The sequence below is a fragment of the Simochromis diagramma genome, unplaced genomic scaffold (genome assembly GCF_900408965.1).
Source record: "Simochromis diagramma unplaced genomic scaffold, fSimDia1.1 OVJJ01000510.1, whole genome shotgun sequence".
In the NCBI taxonomy this organism is placed as follows: Eukaryota; Metazoa; Chordata; class Actinopteri; order Cichliformes; family Cichlidae; genus Simochromis; species Simochromis diagramma.
The window spans coordinates 3037402-3055171 of record NW_024387326.1 but is presented as its reverse complement, the minus strand read 5'-3'; the positions used below and the strand labels follow the sequence as shown (position 1 = coordinate 3055171).

The 17770-nt window shown below is 42.8% G+C and overlaps 1 protein-coding gene and 1 long non-coding RNA gene across 3 annotated transcripts in view; one reads left to right on the top strand and one right to left on the bottom strand.

The window, feature by feature from the left end:
* Nucleotides 1-5470: 5470 nt before the first annotated feature.
* The window catches only part of tnrc18 (trinucleotide repeat containing 18), a 45941-nt gene continuing 33641 nt past the window's right edge, over nt 5471-17770 (top strand). Inside the window, exons 1-2 of one of the 2 annotated variants that reach the window (XM_040006200.1) lie at nt 5471-5599; nt 7319-7668. In XM_040006200.1, the coding sequence (XP_039862134.1) occupies nt 7455-7668 (214 nt within the window). In that variant the 5' untranslated portion in view covers nt 5471-5599; nt 7319-7454. The remainder of the gene's footprint in view (nt 5600-7318; nt 7669-17770) is intronic. The other variant, XM_040006201.1, reaches the window with a different exon arrangement.
* Nucleotides 14992-15322, bottom strand: LOC120717925. The gene is made up of 2 exons (XR_005692301.1): nt 15212-15322; nt 14992-15179 (listed from the first exon to the last, which is right to left on the bottom strand). It is a non-coding gene; the product is annotated as an uncharacterized LOC120717925 (long non-coding RNA).

Below are 17770 nucleotides of genomic sequence, written 5' to 3'. Positions count from 1 at the left end.
GGGTGGGGGGTGGGGCGTTTTCTCATTTAAAAAAAAAACAGGCTTAGTGTGTCCTTCCTTTTTTCTTCTTCTTTCTTTTTCTACTACAGGCGTGAGGCTCTAGAGCAAGAAAATCCACTGGTCAGGGACCTTTTTCACCTGCAGTTTTCACCTCTCTCCAACAGGTGGGGCTGCTGCACTACATGAGTCTTCTTCGACCTGTGAACTGGGTGAAAGGCAAACACGAGAAAGAGAGGGCTACAACTGCTGACAGGAGGAGGCCAGAGGAGAATAATCAACTCAAATACATTAGATCCTCCATTTGCAGGGCTTGGAGTGATTTCAATGCTACAGTGGATGACATGCTCACAGGGTTAATACATCTCTGCATCGCCCGCCCCCCCCATCCCTCAAAGGACATTACAGTATCTTGTCTGATTGACTGACAGCAGCTTTAAAGTGATGTTTTGTGTCTGTTTCACACACTCTGCAGTGCAGACCATCCCTCTGTTCTACAGTAACCGAATAAAGATGCATGATCGGTAGCAGCGTTTGCAGCAGCAGGAGCAGCAAGCCTTCGGAGGACTCAGTGACCCTGACACATCACCGCTGAGCATTTACTCAGCAGGATATATGAGTCTGTTGCATCACTGTTTCCTTACATTTGTGGCAAGCCTGTGGATGTGCTGTTTGTTTGTTTTTTTAATTTCTAGAGAAAAGAAAAAATTTCTCAGAGATCTGACCACACAAGTCAGGAAGAGGAACAAGCACCAAAAATATACAACCCTGCAAGCTGCAAGCTTGCTCGAGCACTGTACAGAGCACAGCTGACAGACACAACCACTGCCTCGTCATTTGCCATCCCCCACGTTGGTTTAAAGCAGGAGGGGCAGATGGAAATTTCTGTGCTGTGACCGCTCTGTGCATGTCTTTGTCATGGTGCTATTTCCAGGAGCGAAAAGAAATAACTTTAAAGATTAAGACAAGAAAGCAACACCACAAGCTTTTGGCCATCTCAGTTATGGTAGACTGACTTATTTAGCACCTTCACATCTGATTACAAGCTCAAACTATAAGTCAGACAGGGTTTGGTAGAAGACTGTCACATGTTTTCTTTCTTTATAAAAAATCCAAATAACACTGGCTGTTTGGTGCCCTATTAGTCACCTGATGTATGCTTAAGCTGACTAATTTGCCTGCTGTCTCATGTCATGGTGTACACCCTGACATTACATTTACCTACAACTAAGGACAATCAAAAGCAAATTTGTCCCTCATTGCATACAGCAGACCGACAACCAAATGTGCTGTATCCCATAGCATATCTGGGTCACATCATCAGGAATGATCGCTGTGGTCGCCCAGGCAAATAAACCAGAATGCAAACTGCACAATGTGCACAGACGATGTCAAAACAGTACCTTTCACAAGCTACTGTACTCCAATGCATGCAGCACATTTGTAAAGGAAAAACAAACACACACATAGAAAAAAAAAAGCTTCAGGTGGCACATGATAACACATTCAGGATTTTGCTCAAGCTTCCAACTTACACAAGCTCAAGCCAAATGTTTGCAGCTAGTAATGTTCCCACCTTTCACGCTGTGAGTGTAAAAATGGAGTTATGCTGATCTCAACTAAGCGTGCTCTAAGTGACGCAAAATATTCCTCATCTTTCTGGGAGCACTGGAACAAATGCCAATGCTTGTTTTGATATTTACTGCTTCCTTTTTTTCTTTGTGTATTGAGATGTGTTGGATGTAAAAGTATCTCCTCGCACCATCTCATGTACTTCTTCCAGCTGGTGTGTTGTATATGTGTGTTGTTTTTGCTGTGTGCATTTGGCTATTTCCTAAACCTGAACACACCGCCCCCCCAAAAAAGAAAGAAAAACGCAATGAGAGACAAACCAGAAATCACTTTACACATTCTGGAAATTGGTGGACCTACTTTTTCCTCTGTCTTGTGCACACATGTCTTCTGATGTGAAGTAAGTGGCCAGCTGTGTGTTCTCAAGTGGCCCAATCAAATCAAAAACAAAACAAAAACCCTTCAAGGCTCTGTCTGATGATTGGCAGTCACCCCATGAGAGCTCTGGGTCTGTATGGGCCTACAGCTCTGAAGTGGAGGGGGGTTGGTCTGTGTTTGTGTGTGTGGTGTCAGTCATCTAAGCCTCGGTGGCATTTTTATTGCATGCGTGTGTGCGTTGCCTGTGCGTGTACATTTGTTTCGCTCCAGCAGGAAACATGACACTGCTATTAGGTTTCTTCATTAACATATTTCTGCATGTATCTTGCTGCAGTGCAGTAGCACCAGCTTCAGTAACAATACAGAGCTTGTGTCGAGCATGAGATGCAGTTTGATGAATGATTTAGCCCTCTGGGCATGCAGGCTCACCGCTTTGTGTGTGAGGGAGGGGTGTTAGTATTTGTTTGGACTTATTGTTTTGTTTTATGGAATACAGTAGAAAATATACTTAACTGAGAATACAACCATGCCTCATGGTTTTATTAGCCCATTACTGTGTGTTTTTATGGTTATGCAGGAGGACATCCTTCTGTATTTATGTAGGGCTATGCGTCTCCTCTCCACAGAGGTGTGAACCCCTAGCTGAATGAATCAATGCCGCCTCCTCACTCTGTCCCCCGTGGGTTAATGCAGCCACAGGCCTTGGAGAAAATCAGATAGTCTGTCCAGCAAATCAAATCATTTACCTGATCCTTCAGCTGATAGGACAGAATTAACCCAAGCCTTAGAAAAGATAGTATTTGGACAGCCACACAGCTAGAGGTTGATGTGAGATAGGGCGCTGAGGGGGGAAGATAAGGGGCGAACAACAAGAAGAAAAACACTAGCAGCCTGGATGAGAGTCAAGGATAACAAATGTTCTCCCTCTATAATATCTGCTGGGTGGAATAAAAAAAACACCAACAGTGACAACAACACAAAAAAACAGCGTTAGTAAGATAAAAAAAATGACTGTGGTATTATATTGACTCAGCAGCGTTTTTAGGTCATAAATCATGGTTTTCAGTACTTTTTCCACAGCAGCTCCAAAAGCCTGGAACATACAGTTGGATCATCCTCAAAGAACACAGTTGGTGTATATGCTATAAAAAAACAAAAAAACATAATCTACCAAATGGTCCCATCTGTTCCTATCCATGTGACAAGCCTAACCTAGAAATAAACAGATATGTCTCTGAACCTGGACACATTGTTCTGCACATTAGCTGCTTGTTGTGCTGTAGGTGGAGAGTGCAATGAGGAATGCTGAATTAGCCTTTATTGGGTTATTTGGCTGAACTGGAGGGTTTCATTACATAGAAATTCAGTGTGATGTTTGTATAAAAATAAGTCACCTTATTATTTTCATTTTATTACAGTGAATAAACACACATTATGTTATGGATGTGGATTAAACCCGTGTGTAAAAAACTAAAAAAACAACCAAACAAACAAAGAATAGGCGTAAAATGCTGCAAGTAATAAGCTGTGCTCTTGATTATGCGCTGGAATCATGACTAAGCTGTTTGGTAAATTTGCTACGAATCATCCATACCCACCTCAAAGTGGGGATAACTCCCACGGAAGCCACGGTGTTATTGACAAGACAAACCCAACACAGTGAAGGCGAACCCTGCTTCTCGCTCGCAGGTTGAAAAGAGGGCAACAACAGGACACTAATTAGAAAGCATTGTCTGAATTCCCAGTCGGGAGCGATTTGGAGAACAAAGGACCGACTCGGTCCCCTCGGACAGTCCGGGACATGACTCTGATCTCCGCCTGGTAATTCCCTCCCCGAGTCCCGTCAGGGATGGCAGGCGCATCGTAGCAGCGAGGTCAGCGGGGTGAGATCCGCCGCTGAGCAGCCTGGTGTTTTTGCTCAGCTCGCTAGCGGTGTGGTGGTCCGATTGGACAAAAACAAAGAAGCCACCGAGCCGTGACCACCGGGAAAGTCGGGCACCGAGTGTCCCCACGAGCGGGTACATAACGTCCACGTCTGCTGTTCAGATGAGCCCTTGCTGCTCTCCTTCTTCTCCTTTGGCGATTCGGTCTGTTGAAGCGCTCGCTGTGCCCCTACACCGAAGGGTCGCCTTGAAACCGGCGCACTGAGGAGGGAGGGGCTGGAGGAATGGAGGAAGGAGGGGGGCACGGGCAGTTTGAAACCGCCTCTAATTTTTTTAATCAACATTTTTGCAACTGTGTAAAGCGGGGCGGTGTACTTCAAAGGAAACTTATGGATAATAAAAATCCGCGAGGGTCCGACAGTGCTGTCCGCACGGAAGAACAGGGGGGTCACATCGGGGATGAGGAAGGGGAGGCGTGTGTGTGTCTGTGCGTGGGGAGGGACTTTACACCAAAGGTCGATCCCCCCCCACTCCCCTTTTATGAGTCTTAACACAATGGTACTAAATTAGTACGCCACTTTTTCTCCCCCTTTTAATGCAAATGTGTGTGTCCCTCCTCCTGTTCAGTTTGTAGAGATTATGCACAAGCGGACACCCCAGCCTTGTTTTCACCTACAGCCCGATTTGCATACCGAAAGCGGTGAATTCGAGTCGCAGCCCTTACGATGCCGACAACGACAAGTCCTCAGTGGGTCTTCAGGAGGTCTCTGATCAGTGAAATAGTGGTGTAGATCACAGCGCCCAGTCAATTGTAGACCAGAGATATGGCCTATTGTGGCCCAATGATGCGGTCTTAAACAATGCTTTTGATGGCTCCCATATCGTCAGTTGCCAGGCCTAAACCATAAACTAGTCTGTGTTTCTGGCTTGTGACACGTTTCCCATTTCCACTCATGTCTTTTCACGAAACCATATACCTGATCTACTGTTTCTAAAGCCCTAGCCCAAATGAAATGAATTAATTGCTATCGCGAGTTTTTATGCTCGAATTCTCGGTTTTGCTCCCCTTTGTAGCAAATAGTGGAGAGTGGGATTTTTCTACGACTTAATTGGGCTTATTCGCTGCTTCCTGGTGAGAAAAAAGTAAACTTGAGTACCACACTACCTAAAAAAACACAAACACAAAACGCCTCCAAACGCCTGGGATACTTTCCACTCAATCTCCAGTGATTTTTTTTTAGCGTCTATTATAATCAGCGTGGAAACTGGTGGGTTGGTGAATAAGTGGGGGGCATCGCTTTGACCCCCTTCCTCTCTCTCTCTTTCTCGAGCACACATGGTGGGGGGGGGGGAAAGAGAAAACCTACTGCTTGTTTTGATCACTCGGTCTTGATGGAAGAGGGGACCTTGAAACTGCTCAACCTTTCCTCGCTCCATAATTGGTTTTATAGTGCTGGCGAGAGGCCACGGTGTGTGTTTTTTTAATACACTCGGGAGCTTTGATTGGCATTCCTCACAGCCAATCAGAGAGGAGCAGTGTGCAACGTCCTGGGTTGGGTGGTGGTAAAGGAGGTGGGTGGGGCTTACAAAACAATGCTGTGTTTCATTGCTAGACGCGTCACGGGCTTTCTCTCTCCCCCCCGAGTTATTCCCCAGTTTACCTTCGGACGAGCCTGTAATGGACTACTCCAGTTCTCCCAGCAACCTGGACGGATTTTAAGAAGCGCTGGCATTTTTTAAGCCCCCTTCAAGACATTTTACCCTTTCAAGTAAGCGCTAGGCATGTTTTCCCCCGTCTTCTCTACGTACCATGGCCCTTTCTTAATAAAATAGTCGTATTTTTGTTGTTTTAAAAGCTATTTTGGTCCGCGAGTGCGATTTGAAAAGGGCGCGGAGGTTAGTGCACGCGACGTGTTGTTAATTTTTTTTTATCTGGATGTCGTCGGTGTGAAAATGTAACTTTCGAGACGTTTCTTCCGACAGAGTTTTGCGTGGCTTTTAGTGGAACCGTGAAAAAGTTTGAAACGTGGCTGAAATGCCGAGCCTCCTGCGCTGCCGTGCCGCATGGGTCACACCGAGAGGGGGAAAAGCTTTCGGTCTAGCTTATCTTCTAATTTAACTGTCCTGAACTCTTTTTATCAATAAGTAAAAAATACAGGTACTTTCTCTTTGGCTCCCGTGTTTCTCTAAAGTGGTAAAAGGGCGTTATTGTAATTTCTAAGCGAGCCCTTCTTTTCAGAGCCCGCCCGCTTGGATATCACGAGTCATTGCTGTGATGTGTTTGTTTGCAGCCTTTGAAGGTGAACTCGGCTTTAGCCTTTTTCTTTTTAAGAAAAAACCATGACTAATAATGTGAGCCGTGTTTAATTTGGGGGGCAATCTGTAAATAAATAAAAATAGTATTTTGAAGCTACAAGCTACCGTGTTTATACCGTCTTGGATGCCGTTTGTAAAAGTCGCATTTGCTTGTTATTTTCCCCTAAACTTTTGTTCTGTATCTTTTTGGAATTTAAACATAACACCGATATCTGCGATGTTTTAATAAAGAGCTGCTCTAAATTCATTTGAATCGACCTTATTTATCTCTTCTTTTCTTGTCCAGAATCAAGGCGCATACTTTGCTGGCTATCCGTCGGTTTATAGTCTGTGCTGTAAAACCCACTATTATGTGTTTAAACGAGTTCAAACTTGCAGCAAAGCGCCGATAAAGTGGATATCATTCTAGGTTTTTACACAGCCTTTGCGGCTCGGGTTCAGATTTCGCTCCTTGGGCAGCACCAACGTCCAGTTGCGAAGTAACCCGGACTAAATCTGCATGTGCAGGCAACAAAACACCGCTCACCCCGCTGATAAATGATGCATGCTTTTGCGAGCTTATTTATTTTTAACCCGTTCGAAATTTATATTTGATGCGCCTCTAGTATTTACTGTGTATTGGTTTACATTGCGACTCGGCCTGAGCCTAGATTGCAAGGTTTATGGATTAGGGGGGCTGTTAATCAAGAGAAGAAAAAGGTGGGATAGGTTTCTAAAATCCGACGGGTTCTTGGTTTCCAGAGCGGGATCGCGAGATGCTTTCGCAGTCGGGGGAAGAGCAGCAGCCGCTGGCCGCTCCTCCTGCTCGTTTCCCTGGGAAGCGGAGCGGCTGCCTGCTCGCTGTGCAGCGTGGGTGTAGTATCGCTCAGATGTCACATCATAATATTGTAGATAAGTTAAAATCGTATTAAAATCTTCATTTAGAGTACGACGGCAGTGCCTCACACGGTCTCATCGGCGATTAGCTGCTATTCGAGGTTTAGTTTTTGAAGTGCTTTTCCAAACTGCGTCATTGCACATATGGGCCGCTTGTTCGCTGGAAGAAGAGAAATCTTAAAACTACCAGTTCCCAACAGTTTGCTCCGAGATTGCAGTCTGTTGTAGATTATATGCAAAGCTCTTATTTTATTGTTTTTGTTTTCATTTATTTTAATTTTTCATGTATTTTATAGGTCAGAAGGATGGCTGAAAAGGAGCCCGAATCGCCTGGAAAATTAAAGACATTATTATAGCCAGAACTGGCTTTTTCGGAATAGAGGGCCTATCCGAACGGACTATTTCCTTTCACAACTTTCCCCGCTGTGGATAATGGATGGCAGAGATTTTGGTCCTCCCCGATCCGTCCACGTACCACCGTCGTTGTTGGCGGGGCTCGCGATGGACTCTCACTCCATCCGGCTCGGAGCAGCTGCTGCAGCCGGGAGGATCCCTCCCTCCTCCGGTCACTTGCTGGGGAGTCAGCCGCAGCCTCTCCACTCCGGAAAATTCTTGCCATCGGCCATTAACCTACATCCACACCACAGTAAGTGAGCCACGCTTCATTGCTCAGCTTGATTCTGTAATATGAGTGTCCCCCCACCCAAAAACAACAAGAAGATTAAATATTAACTTGAAATAAAAACTGCGCACGGTTTGTGGCTATCCGTGGCAGCCCGCGCGGTCACCGCCTGGATGTGCGGTGTGATGTGGGCAAAGACAGGCGGCTGTTATAAGGCTGTGACAAGTTTCAGATGTAACAGATCGTGTTCAGGATCCTCGGCCCCTGTAATGTGCAGCGCATTAGCGGAAAATTACTTGGCAGTTTCCGATACACATTTCTTCGGATTGAAAGGACAAACAGGGCTGCGGTGTAGATGTTCATGCAGCAGCTTGCAGGTCAGGGTGCAGCGGTCTAGGATTGCATGCGGACCATTACACTGTCATTGCTGCTCCAGGGCCGATGCAGTGTGTTTATCTGTGTTTGACACGGCGGGGGTAGTAAAGTTTTCACCTTAAAGGTATTACAGACCCGTGCTCGACCCGTTTCTGAGCAATAGCTGGAGTGGTTGTGTATTTGGAGTAAAAGTCACTCAGCTGGAGCATTTGGCAAATGGCTGTTTTTTTTTCTTTCTTTTTTTCATGAATTTGTAGCAGTTCTGTTAAACAGCCCTTGTTCTGCTGCAAGTACACTGGAGAATCTGTGTAATGGAGAGAAACTGTGTGTATTGGAAGCAAACTGCTGGGGTATTACACAACCATTCTCCTACAAGTGAACGCCCATGTGTTTGTTTACATCGTGTGTGTCTGTGCATTATAAGCAGAATCATATATGCAGTATATGTCATTCCCTGTTGAGCTGATGATTTTTTTCCATTTACATTCAGTGCCTGCACAGTAAGGTCTTGCGTTTTTTTTTTTTTATTGGCATAGAGAGCCTTGAAATAACAAGAAAAGGAGATAACATTGCATGTTTGCATATGGTTTTGTGGTCGGTCACAGAGGAAGTTGGAGTCATCTATGTTCAAACCATATGTTCTCTGTGTGTGTGTGTGTGTGTGTGTGTGTGTAAAGGGATGTCTGCTGTTTCTTTCGGGAAAATGGAAAGTCTGACAAATGCTCTCACTGAGTTACTCTGAAGTCATGTAGCTGCGGACAGAGATACAATTACAGGTTTTCTGGTTTCTTTTAACCCCAAAGGTGATAATATTCCCTTTTAGATCTGTTCTCTCTTCCTTATTTGTGAGCGTGAGTTCATTGCAGTACTTAGGGGTCCAGTAAAGTGAGGGCAGGGGCTCCGATGAAGCGTTAATTTGACACCGTGGCAGAACCCACACATTCAACTCTCACACACAAACATGAAAAGGTGTCAGAGATGAAATCGGTGCACAGCAGGGAGTGTTGGGTTGATTGATGGGTGCATTGTGGCAAAGAAATGTACCAGGGCACAGTTTATTGAACCAATTTTGCGCCTCCTGACAGTTGTGGGGATTACGACCTTAAATTTCTATCAGCATTTTTCATATATATATATATATATATATATATATATATATATATATATATATATATATATATATATATATATATATATATATGAATGAGGACAATATTTTTATTACCAGCTTACAAAACTAAAGGCATAACCCACTCACAACTTGACCCCACCTCTCTTCACACTACTGGAGATGTCAATTAATATATCTTGCAGATTAATAGTAATTAAAAGGATGCGTTCCATGTGTGTTTTGGGAAAGAGTTGTATGTGCGTAGGCTGTGATGGGATTCATGTAAACTCTGTTAGTAAACTGCATTGCTTAAAGAAATAAAGACTATACAAGGATTTGGAGGAAAGTGCTGTTTTTTCATATGTTTTGAAACAAAGTCGCCACACTAATTAAGATCGGCCACATCACAAATCTACCAGCCAGCCTGGGAAATTCCCAACACATCTAAGAGTATTTCTAAATCGTGTTTCTTTTAGTTCACTGAAAGTAGCCTGTAGTTAGCCCGTGGGAATGAGGTGGGTTATCGTGTGTTGTTAAATTCTCTGGAGGTGGAGCGGTTTGTCCACTGCTTGGCAGACTGGTGGTTTGATCCCTGACTGTAAAGCCCACGTATCAAAGTGCCCTTGAGCTGAACTTTACATACCTCGTGTATATGCTAAAGCCACACATTTTTCACTGACATGGTGGTATTGCAAAAATATATGCTTGTTGACAAAAACAGTGTCCCACCCACCCCTATGTCCTAAATACCATGGAATATTTTCCCTTTGGAGTTAATCGACGTGTGGTTTTTACTAGTTTTTACTCTTCCCAAATACCATTCTGGCTCATTCTGTCCCCGTTATGACGGTTAACTAAAACTAAGTGTGAAAAAACATTAAAGTTAAGTGAAATAAAAGCGGGAAGTAGACAAATTAAAGCAATTTTCTTTGGTTTTGATTTTAGTTTGGTCAGATTTGTCAACACAAGGAGCCTGTGTTTGTGTCAGGCGACTGTGTGTGAAGTTTTTGCTGTGTGTTGTTTTGCTTTGAGCTTCTTAAAGAATGCCACTCATATCGTAACAGAAACTAATAATAGCTAAACTAAAACAAGACATTTCTGCTCTATAGAAACTGAAGTGAAATGAGCAAACTTTCCCAGGAAACTAAGTGAAACGCAGCTCAACTGAGAGGAAAATTGTTTAACAGTAATAACTTTAGTTAGGATGACGTGACGCCCCTGCATCTCCCCTCCCGTGGCTCAGAAACGAGCCGAAAACTGCTTGTGTGCAGACGGGTTTGTAAACTTGACGTTTAGCCAGAGGGGTTGTGGGACGGGGTGTGGTTGTGTTGTTGTGAAGCAGAATTGACCCAGCTGCTGTCCCAGCCCAGATTGGCAGTTGAAAGGCTCCTTTTAAAACAGGATACATTTTACCCCGACCTTCCAAAACTGTGTGACTCATCTCCCCTGTTGCACACTCTCACAGCCTCTGCCCACCAAAGCCCACCACAGTGCGACACAGGTCATTTAGCTTTATGGCACTCCTTCATATCAAATCCCCACACATTACATTTAACCAACCCCGAATGCGATTGCAGTCCTGTGCTTGTAATAACACTATACAACCCTATTACATAATAATTACCCAGTAATTGTGAATGTTCATAATGTTCCTCTTTAATTGCAATAAACCGCATGAATCCAGTTCTCAAGGACCCGCTGTGCAGTCAGAGGAGCCAGGGTCGCCCTGCTACCGTTTCTGTTTACACATGTTTCAAGGAATTCAAAGCTTTTTTTTTTTTTTTTTTTTTGCACAGTTGTTTTTGGCTGAGCTCTTGATAGCAGGGTTGACTGTTTATAGCTGCCAGTGCAGCCTTATTTCCCAGGAGTCTGCCTTATTAGTTTTTGTTTAGTTCAGTTTTAATAGGGTTTCCACCTGACTTAATAGAGTAGAGTGTCCTCCCTTATTTTAACAATTCTGGGCTGCAAAATGTGGAAGGCAGCTTAACACTTAGTTTGCAATGCGTTGTGAAACTGCAAATAGTTTGACATTTGTGCTGCTGGTGCAGCAAAAAGGGCATCTGTAAAGACATAATTTTCCATCAGCCAATCCTTTCTATGCAGCAGCTCCTCTATCAGCCCGCTATTCACCCAGGTTGTATCTAAACAAGATCAGGTTCAGTCACTGTTTATAGATGTAAAATGGCTGTAAAAGGTCCGCAGTCTGCTGGAGGTCTGCCGGTGCCTCCATCACATGATTGAAGCCATCTGTCCTCTCCTTCTACGTCCCTCACTTTTGTGCCTGAGTGCTGCAGAGGTAGGACCTGCTGAAATGTAACTGCACTGAGGAGACAAGCACACCCATACTTTTTATTTCTGCAAACTGTAAAAAGGTTCTAGTGGATGTCATAGGAGAGGTTTAAAGGTAATTTCACTTTGCTTTTAACTAATTACCATCTTACACGTTTGAGATATATTTAGCACACTTGAAAGAATGAACTTGTATCACCAGTAAAACTAAAACTTCCTTTATCTGCTGTAGTTTTGTCTTTATTTCACTAGACGGCAAATCCAGCTTGTTACCTAAGTTATGTGCCCTAGCCTTCCACTTTTGGCCTTGTGGGTAACCTGTGTGTTAGATGGGGCCAACGGGCTTTTGTTGTGGGCACTCTCAGGTGTGTGTGAGAGAGAAAGAAGTAACGTTGCTGACACGTAGCCACAGCTCATGTTAAGTACGTGCCAAGAAATAGTAGAATACGGCATACTGTATCACTTGATCTTTATTGTTGTTGTTCAGTGTTGTTTTTATTGCAACTTTGTATGCACTCTACATGGAGCTCGGTGCTAGTTTTACTTGCCAGAGTCACTTCTTCATGACTTTTGTGCTGTTGCTTATGAAATCATCAAGGCTAAACAGAAGTTCACTCATTTGCAGAAGTAGAACTTGCAGAACTTGTAGAAGAAGAAACTGCAAGGGGAAATGACATACAGGGAAGAAAAAGCAAATGAGACAGTTAATGATTACACAGACACATTATTAACATAAAGGGGGATAATGCACAGAGACAGACTATTATGCAATGAATAAAAATGTAATTAGTGGTTTTTTGCCTTATTTGGTGTACTCATGCCTGCTGTGTTGTGCTTATTTATTTCTGGGACTGATCGGGTTAATATAATGCAACGCAATGTGTCCAGAAAGACCAAACCTTGAGTTTAACAGTTCGTACAGTCTCTCCTCTTTACTCTTCACTCTGCACAGCAAAGGTTAATTACCAGCTACCGGTAAAGACGCTGTGCTTAGCAGCAGAGGTTTACGTCCACTGCAGGGCTGCAGAGGTAGACTCAGAAATCTGTTGCCCTGCAGAATTTGAAGCTGCTGTCACACCTCAAACACAAACACTGTTTACAAGATTGGCAGCTCGTTCCTGCTGCTGGCTGTGATCAACCAGCTCTCCTTTTTTTTCTTGTCATTGTTCATATTCTTTCTATTGTATCACCTGTCATGCCTTTTTTGCATTCATTAAGCTTAAGGTGGATCACCTCTGCACGTGAGCAAAAACCCAGGCTGCACATTCAGTGGTGTGTATCAGGAACTCAGTTATGCAGTTAGTGGTTGAAGTGAAATGTAAACTATTTTTTCTTTCTTCTTTTTTTTAGTGTCACTTTTGGTCCCAAGTTCTTATGTTCCCACAGTAGTACTCAGAGATCACATGGTGGTCTAACACACTGTGGCATCAGACTTTTTCACTGGATTTTGAGCATTTAACTTCTGTTTTCCTCCTAACAAATAGAACAAAAGTCACAGCAGCTTGTCCCCCATCCTTTCCCACATTTTTAACAAAACCAGATGTAGGTTAATATGCTGTGTTGTGATATTTGCTAGCGAATGTCACAAATGCTTGTTTAATGAGATGAAACTGTATTGCTCATTTCGTGAGACTTGAGGTAAAACAGCATTACTTTTCACTTTTAACTGCCTTCGGTACACATATTTCAGCCTCCCCCATTCGGAGAAAGGCCAATAGCTGTTGACACAAACAGCCTGAGATGAATGGAAAAGGAGAACTAAATGAGTGGAAATCGGCATTTTATTTTCAGAGAATAAGAGCTGAGGTTTTGCTGGTTGTGTGTGTGTGTGTATTTGAGAGTGTCTGTGTAGATGAGAGGACTGAAGTCTGGTGTATAAGAATGGGAGCATGTGATTGTGCTTAGTACAGTTAGGGCTGGGGCTTCCCCCTGAGACTCTGCAGAGAGAAGAGATTTATACTGACCACAACACATTCATACACGGTTAGATAAATGTGCTCGCCCTTCAGTTGTTCTGTCTCTTTCAGTCTCGCACACACTCACAGGGCACACGAGTGGAAGGCTAATAATTCATGCGGCTTGCAGGGGCAGGCCAGGGATGTCTTGGCTGATACCAATTTGTCTTCCGCGCCGCTTGGCTAGTGTGTCTGTTTGCACTTAAATTAATGTTGTGTGTGTGTGTGTGTGTGTGTGTGTGTGTGTGTGTGTTTGTGTGTATAAATATATATTCAAGACACACACACCTAAGTATGTGTGAGAAGATGTGACTCAGACACATCCCCCTCTCAGATTAATTGAATCCTTCAGGAGAGAAAACGGGCTCCTTAAGAGAAAGCACAAGGCTCTGCTGCCCTGCTACAATAAACCTGTCAGTGGCAGAAAAAACGACACACACACACAGCACTCACACACAGCTGTCAAACATGAGAGTGATAGGCCTGTGTGTGTGTGTGTGTGTGCGTGTGCGTGCGTGCGCGTGCACAAGCGTGCTGTGGCATGTTGAAATACCTAAAGCATTAGCTAAGTCGTTCTCTGTGCCAGATCCCTCCCTTTAACACAAACAACAGCCTCCAGCACACAAAGGTCACACACTGTGCTGTGTCTGTCTGTTTGGCTGCGTGTTGAGTCTCTACGTGTCCCATTACATAAGCCTGATAATATTCTTCCCAAGGCACTTAGGTAAAAGCTCAAAATGTGTAACAACACGAAGGAGATGCACACAGCAATTTTGACATGTGAATAGTCAGTTCGAGCTGATTGTTAGTTATGTGGAATATGTTTTAACCAGTGGAGACGCCCATACCTGCAGCATGTTTCATGGTTTGGCTTACATATGCTATTAAAGCTGAGCTAAACCTTTTTATTATTGTATTATTTAGTGTTACTAGTGGTTGTTCCTATTAAACAATCAGTATATGTACTTTTCTGTGATGTCAGTGAGAGATGTTTATGCTCATCTCAAGCACCTGCCTACCGTTTGAATCCTCTGTAAAGGGCAGCCAGTCACACACACAACTATCTTAATATGAAAGGGGCTAAACTGGCTTAATCTATAGAGGAGTTCTTAATTTAGGGGCTCAGTGTAACATAAATAAGGATCATTTTTGAAATGTGACTCATGCCAAGCCACTCTAGTAGAGTGCAAAGATAAAAATATGGAGCTGGAAATCAGCCCTTGAGTTTGCAGTCATCCTTAGATTGACTTAAAGGTACTTGACTATGCATTAAATGAGAGAGTGTTTCTAAAAATCGGGTTGTTTCCTGTCACTACATATGTGGTTTTGTGATTACACCACTTTGTAGTTTCTGACTCGCTGGTCTGCAGCTGTGAATACAGCTTTGTGGTGTTGCATGATCTTAAACACATATGTGTGTTTCTGTGCACACACTACCATCCTTGCCATTTCGTCTGCCTGTCTGTGACACATGTTGGACTCACGTTTGCCGATTTTCGAGGTGTGAGTCAAAGTAACACCTGCCATCGTCACAGGAGATTTGAGTGCAACTGCGTGGGACGGTGTGGATGTTGGTGTACTCGATTAATGTTTGCTCAAAGTTTGGTTTTGGTTTTGTTTTTTTGTTTTTTGCAAATTTGAGCAACATGGATTAAAACATCAACTTTTTTTAAAAGAAATTGTTTAATCTGGGAGAGTTAATTATCCTGTGTTTGGTTTCAATTGAGATGGCTCAGTCCCACTGGTCTCCCTCTGGTGTTGTGCATACTGGTGACCTTTCACAACTTTGTAATGTCCTTTAACTACTTCCTACTACTGCTATATATACACTATGTACATCTATATATCCTAAATCTTCATTTTATTCAGCAGGTTTCTGCTTGTTTTAATAGCTTCATATTGTTCCCAACCTTTTCTTAACCCATGAGTGCTAAAATCTGAATTCTTATTATTCATACTGTATTGAATGTACTTTTTAGTGCTAAATAATGCAAAAGTAATCCGCCTTTAATGTCTGATTAAAAGCCATAAACTGGGGTTAAAACCTCAGTAAATAAAGAAAATGTGAACTACAATTTACAATTCACCAAATACAACTGTGCCTTTTTTTTTTTTCTTTTTTTTTTGCATAATGTGGTTTTAAAGTCATTATAAACTAAAATTTAATTCCAACCTATTAAATAAATAATGGAAGAATTGGTCAGTGATTGATGTGTTTTACAACCAAGAACTGCAACAAATCCATTTGTCAATCTATTATCTATTGTTCACAGAGTCCAGATGGCAGCTCAGTTTGGGTCTCCATCTGATTTGACATTTCAGAGCTCATGTAATGTAATTTTCCCTTCATTTTTCTTCCGCTTAGAGATTTTCCTTTAAAAAGAAAAAAAATTACGAGTCTCCATTCTTTTGTTGTGCGTACCACCTCCCACCATTTCCTCCCACTTACTTTTTAAGTTGCCATTAATAATATCTTTTTTAATCAAATGTCTGTCTCTTTGGGGTTGCTCATCTGGTACTCACATCCAGTACACCAGAGACACATTAGTCCTCACTGCACACTGCCTGTTTCTTTAAAGTTTCATAAAGACAAAAGGCCCCCAAAATAAAACATAGTGAGATTACGGGTGTTTATCACTATAACACTTTAGAGAAATCACGACAGTACTGTGCAGCTCATCTTGTTTCCCAAAATTTGTTGTAGCATAGGAGTTATTTTCAGATGTGAAATTTTAGCCCAGAATAAATGCATGATCTAAGATAAATAATTAACATTGTCTTTCTTTTTTCTTCTTCTTCTGCTGTGTGGTAAACAAACTACTCCAACCCTTCCCTGCATGTGTATTCAGAGTATCATCAGATGGAAGGAGATCTTTTTGGAGTTGAGCAGAGGAAGCAGCTGTGCAAGTGATTCTGTTTGTTTAAAAATGAATTTCTTTTTGCAAACTTATTTCATTTTTCTTTATTCAATCAAACGACAAGGAGAGAAACCAGTCAGATGCCACCTTGTTGCAGTTCGGTTTGCCAAACCGAGAGCTGACGTGTCAGAACTCGAACTTGACATTTTTAATTAAAGTTGAGAAACGGTTTGTATTCAGCTCAGCTGCGCAAACAACACAAACAAAACCTGTTTCCTGTAAACGGCTCCCAGCAGAGGAGAACCAGACATCTCCATTTTGAAATAATTAACACACTTTAAACCGCATGGCTGAATGAATTCAGGGACGCACATGCAAATTCCCGCACATCCCTTGCCTGTGTGTGAGTGTGAATGAGGGTTTCTTACAGTTGGGGTTAATGGTTACCAGTGTGCCAGTTAACTGTGGGATGTATAGCACTGCAGAGTTTTACTGTTTCAGTGTTTTTCTTGCAGGGAATAAAAACCAGAGATCAATAGAGATCTCCCCCAGCTAACCCTGCTCTGAGTGCCACTGATGGATAACAGACAGTGTGTGTGTGTGTGTGTGTGTGTGTGTGTGTGGGGCTTGTATACCAGAGATTTTCTTTCATTTCGTCTTTTTTCCTTTTGCACATTTTCCAGTATTGTTAAATTTTGTGTGTGTGTTTCAGAGAATTTGGATCAAGTTGTGATCAACACTAACTTGTTAGTTTCTCTGATTTTTATTTTATATTTTTTCTTTGGATGTGTGCCCCTTTGTGCCAGATTTGCAGTGAGTCTGACAGAATTGATCTCCTTCCTATCTCTGATATCAAGATATATTTCTTATACTGATCTGAAAATGGAGGCTCAGAAACGCGTTGGGAGTCAGAGAGCGCGTTTCTTGGCAACTCGTTTCTCCCAATATGGCAAACTAACTGTCTTGTGAACTGAGAGCCAAATGCTGTGTGTGTGTGGTGGGGGGTGGAGTTGTGAAGGGAGAGAGAGGGAGAGAGGAAGGAAAAGGTTAAAAGAGGGAGAGGGTGAGAGAGAGACGGAGCTAATGAAAGAGTAATTCCAAAACATTTAAGGAAACATTTCCCTCTCAGCTACCATTTGGATGTTGTTTCTGGAACAAGGACTGCAAATGTTTTTCCTCTTTCTACCCCTCCCACTTTTTCCTGCTTTTGACTGTTCAGGAGGGGCAAAGGGACTTTGGGATTGTTTTTTTTTTTTTTTTTTTTTTTTTTTTTTTTTTTTCCCTGCTCACTGGCACAAAGCAAAACTGTAGACTGTGTGTACATGTGTGCGTGTGTACTCAGACACATGGAATAAATGGCCTGTAGGCGGCTACAATGCCGAGATTGATCCATACTCCAGTGAGGCATCTGTGCCTCTTGACGTGTCTGTGTATGTGTATTAGAGAGACCCTGGTGTTTGGCCTGAAGAAATGGAAACTGCTGACATCCTACCAGGACTTCAACAACCTTGACAGGTGGTGGTGGTGGTTGGAAATAT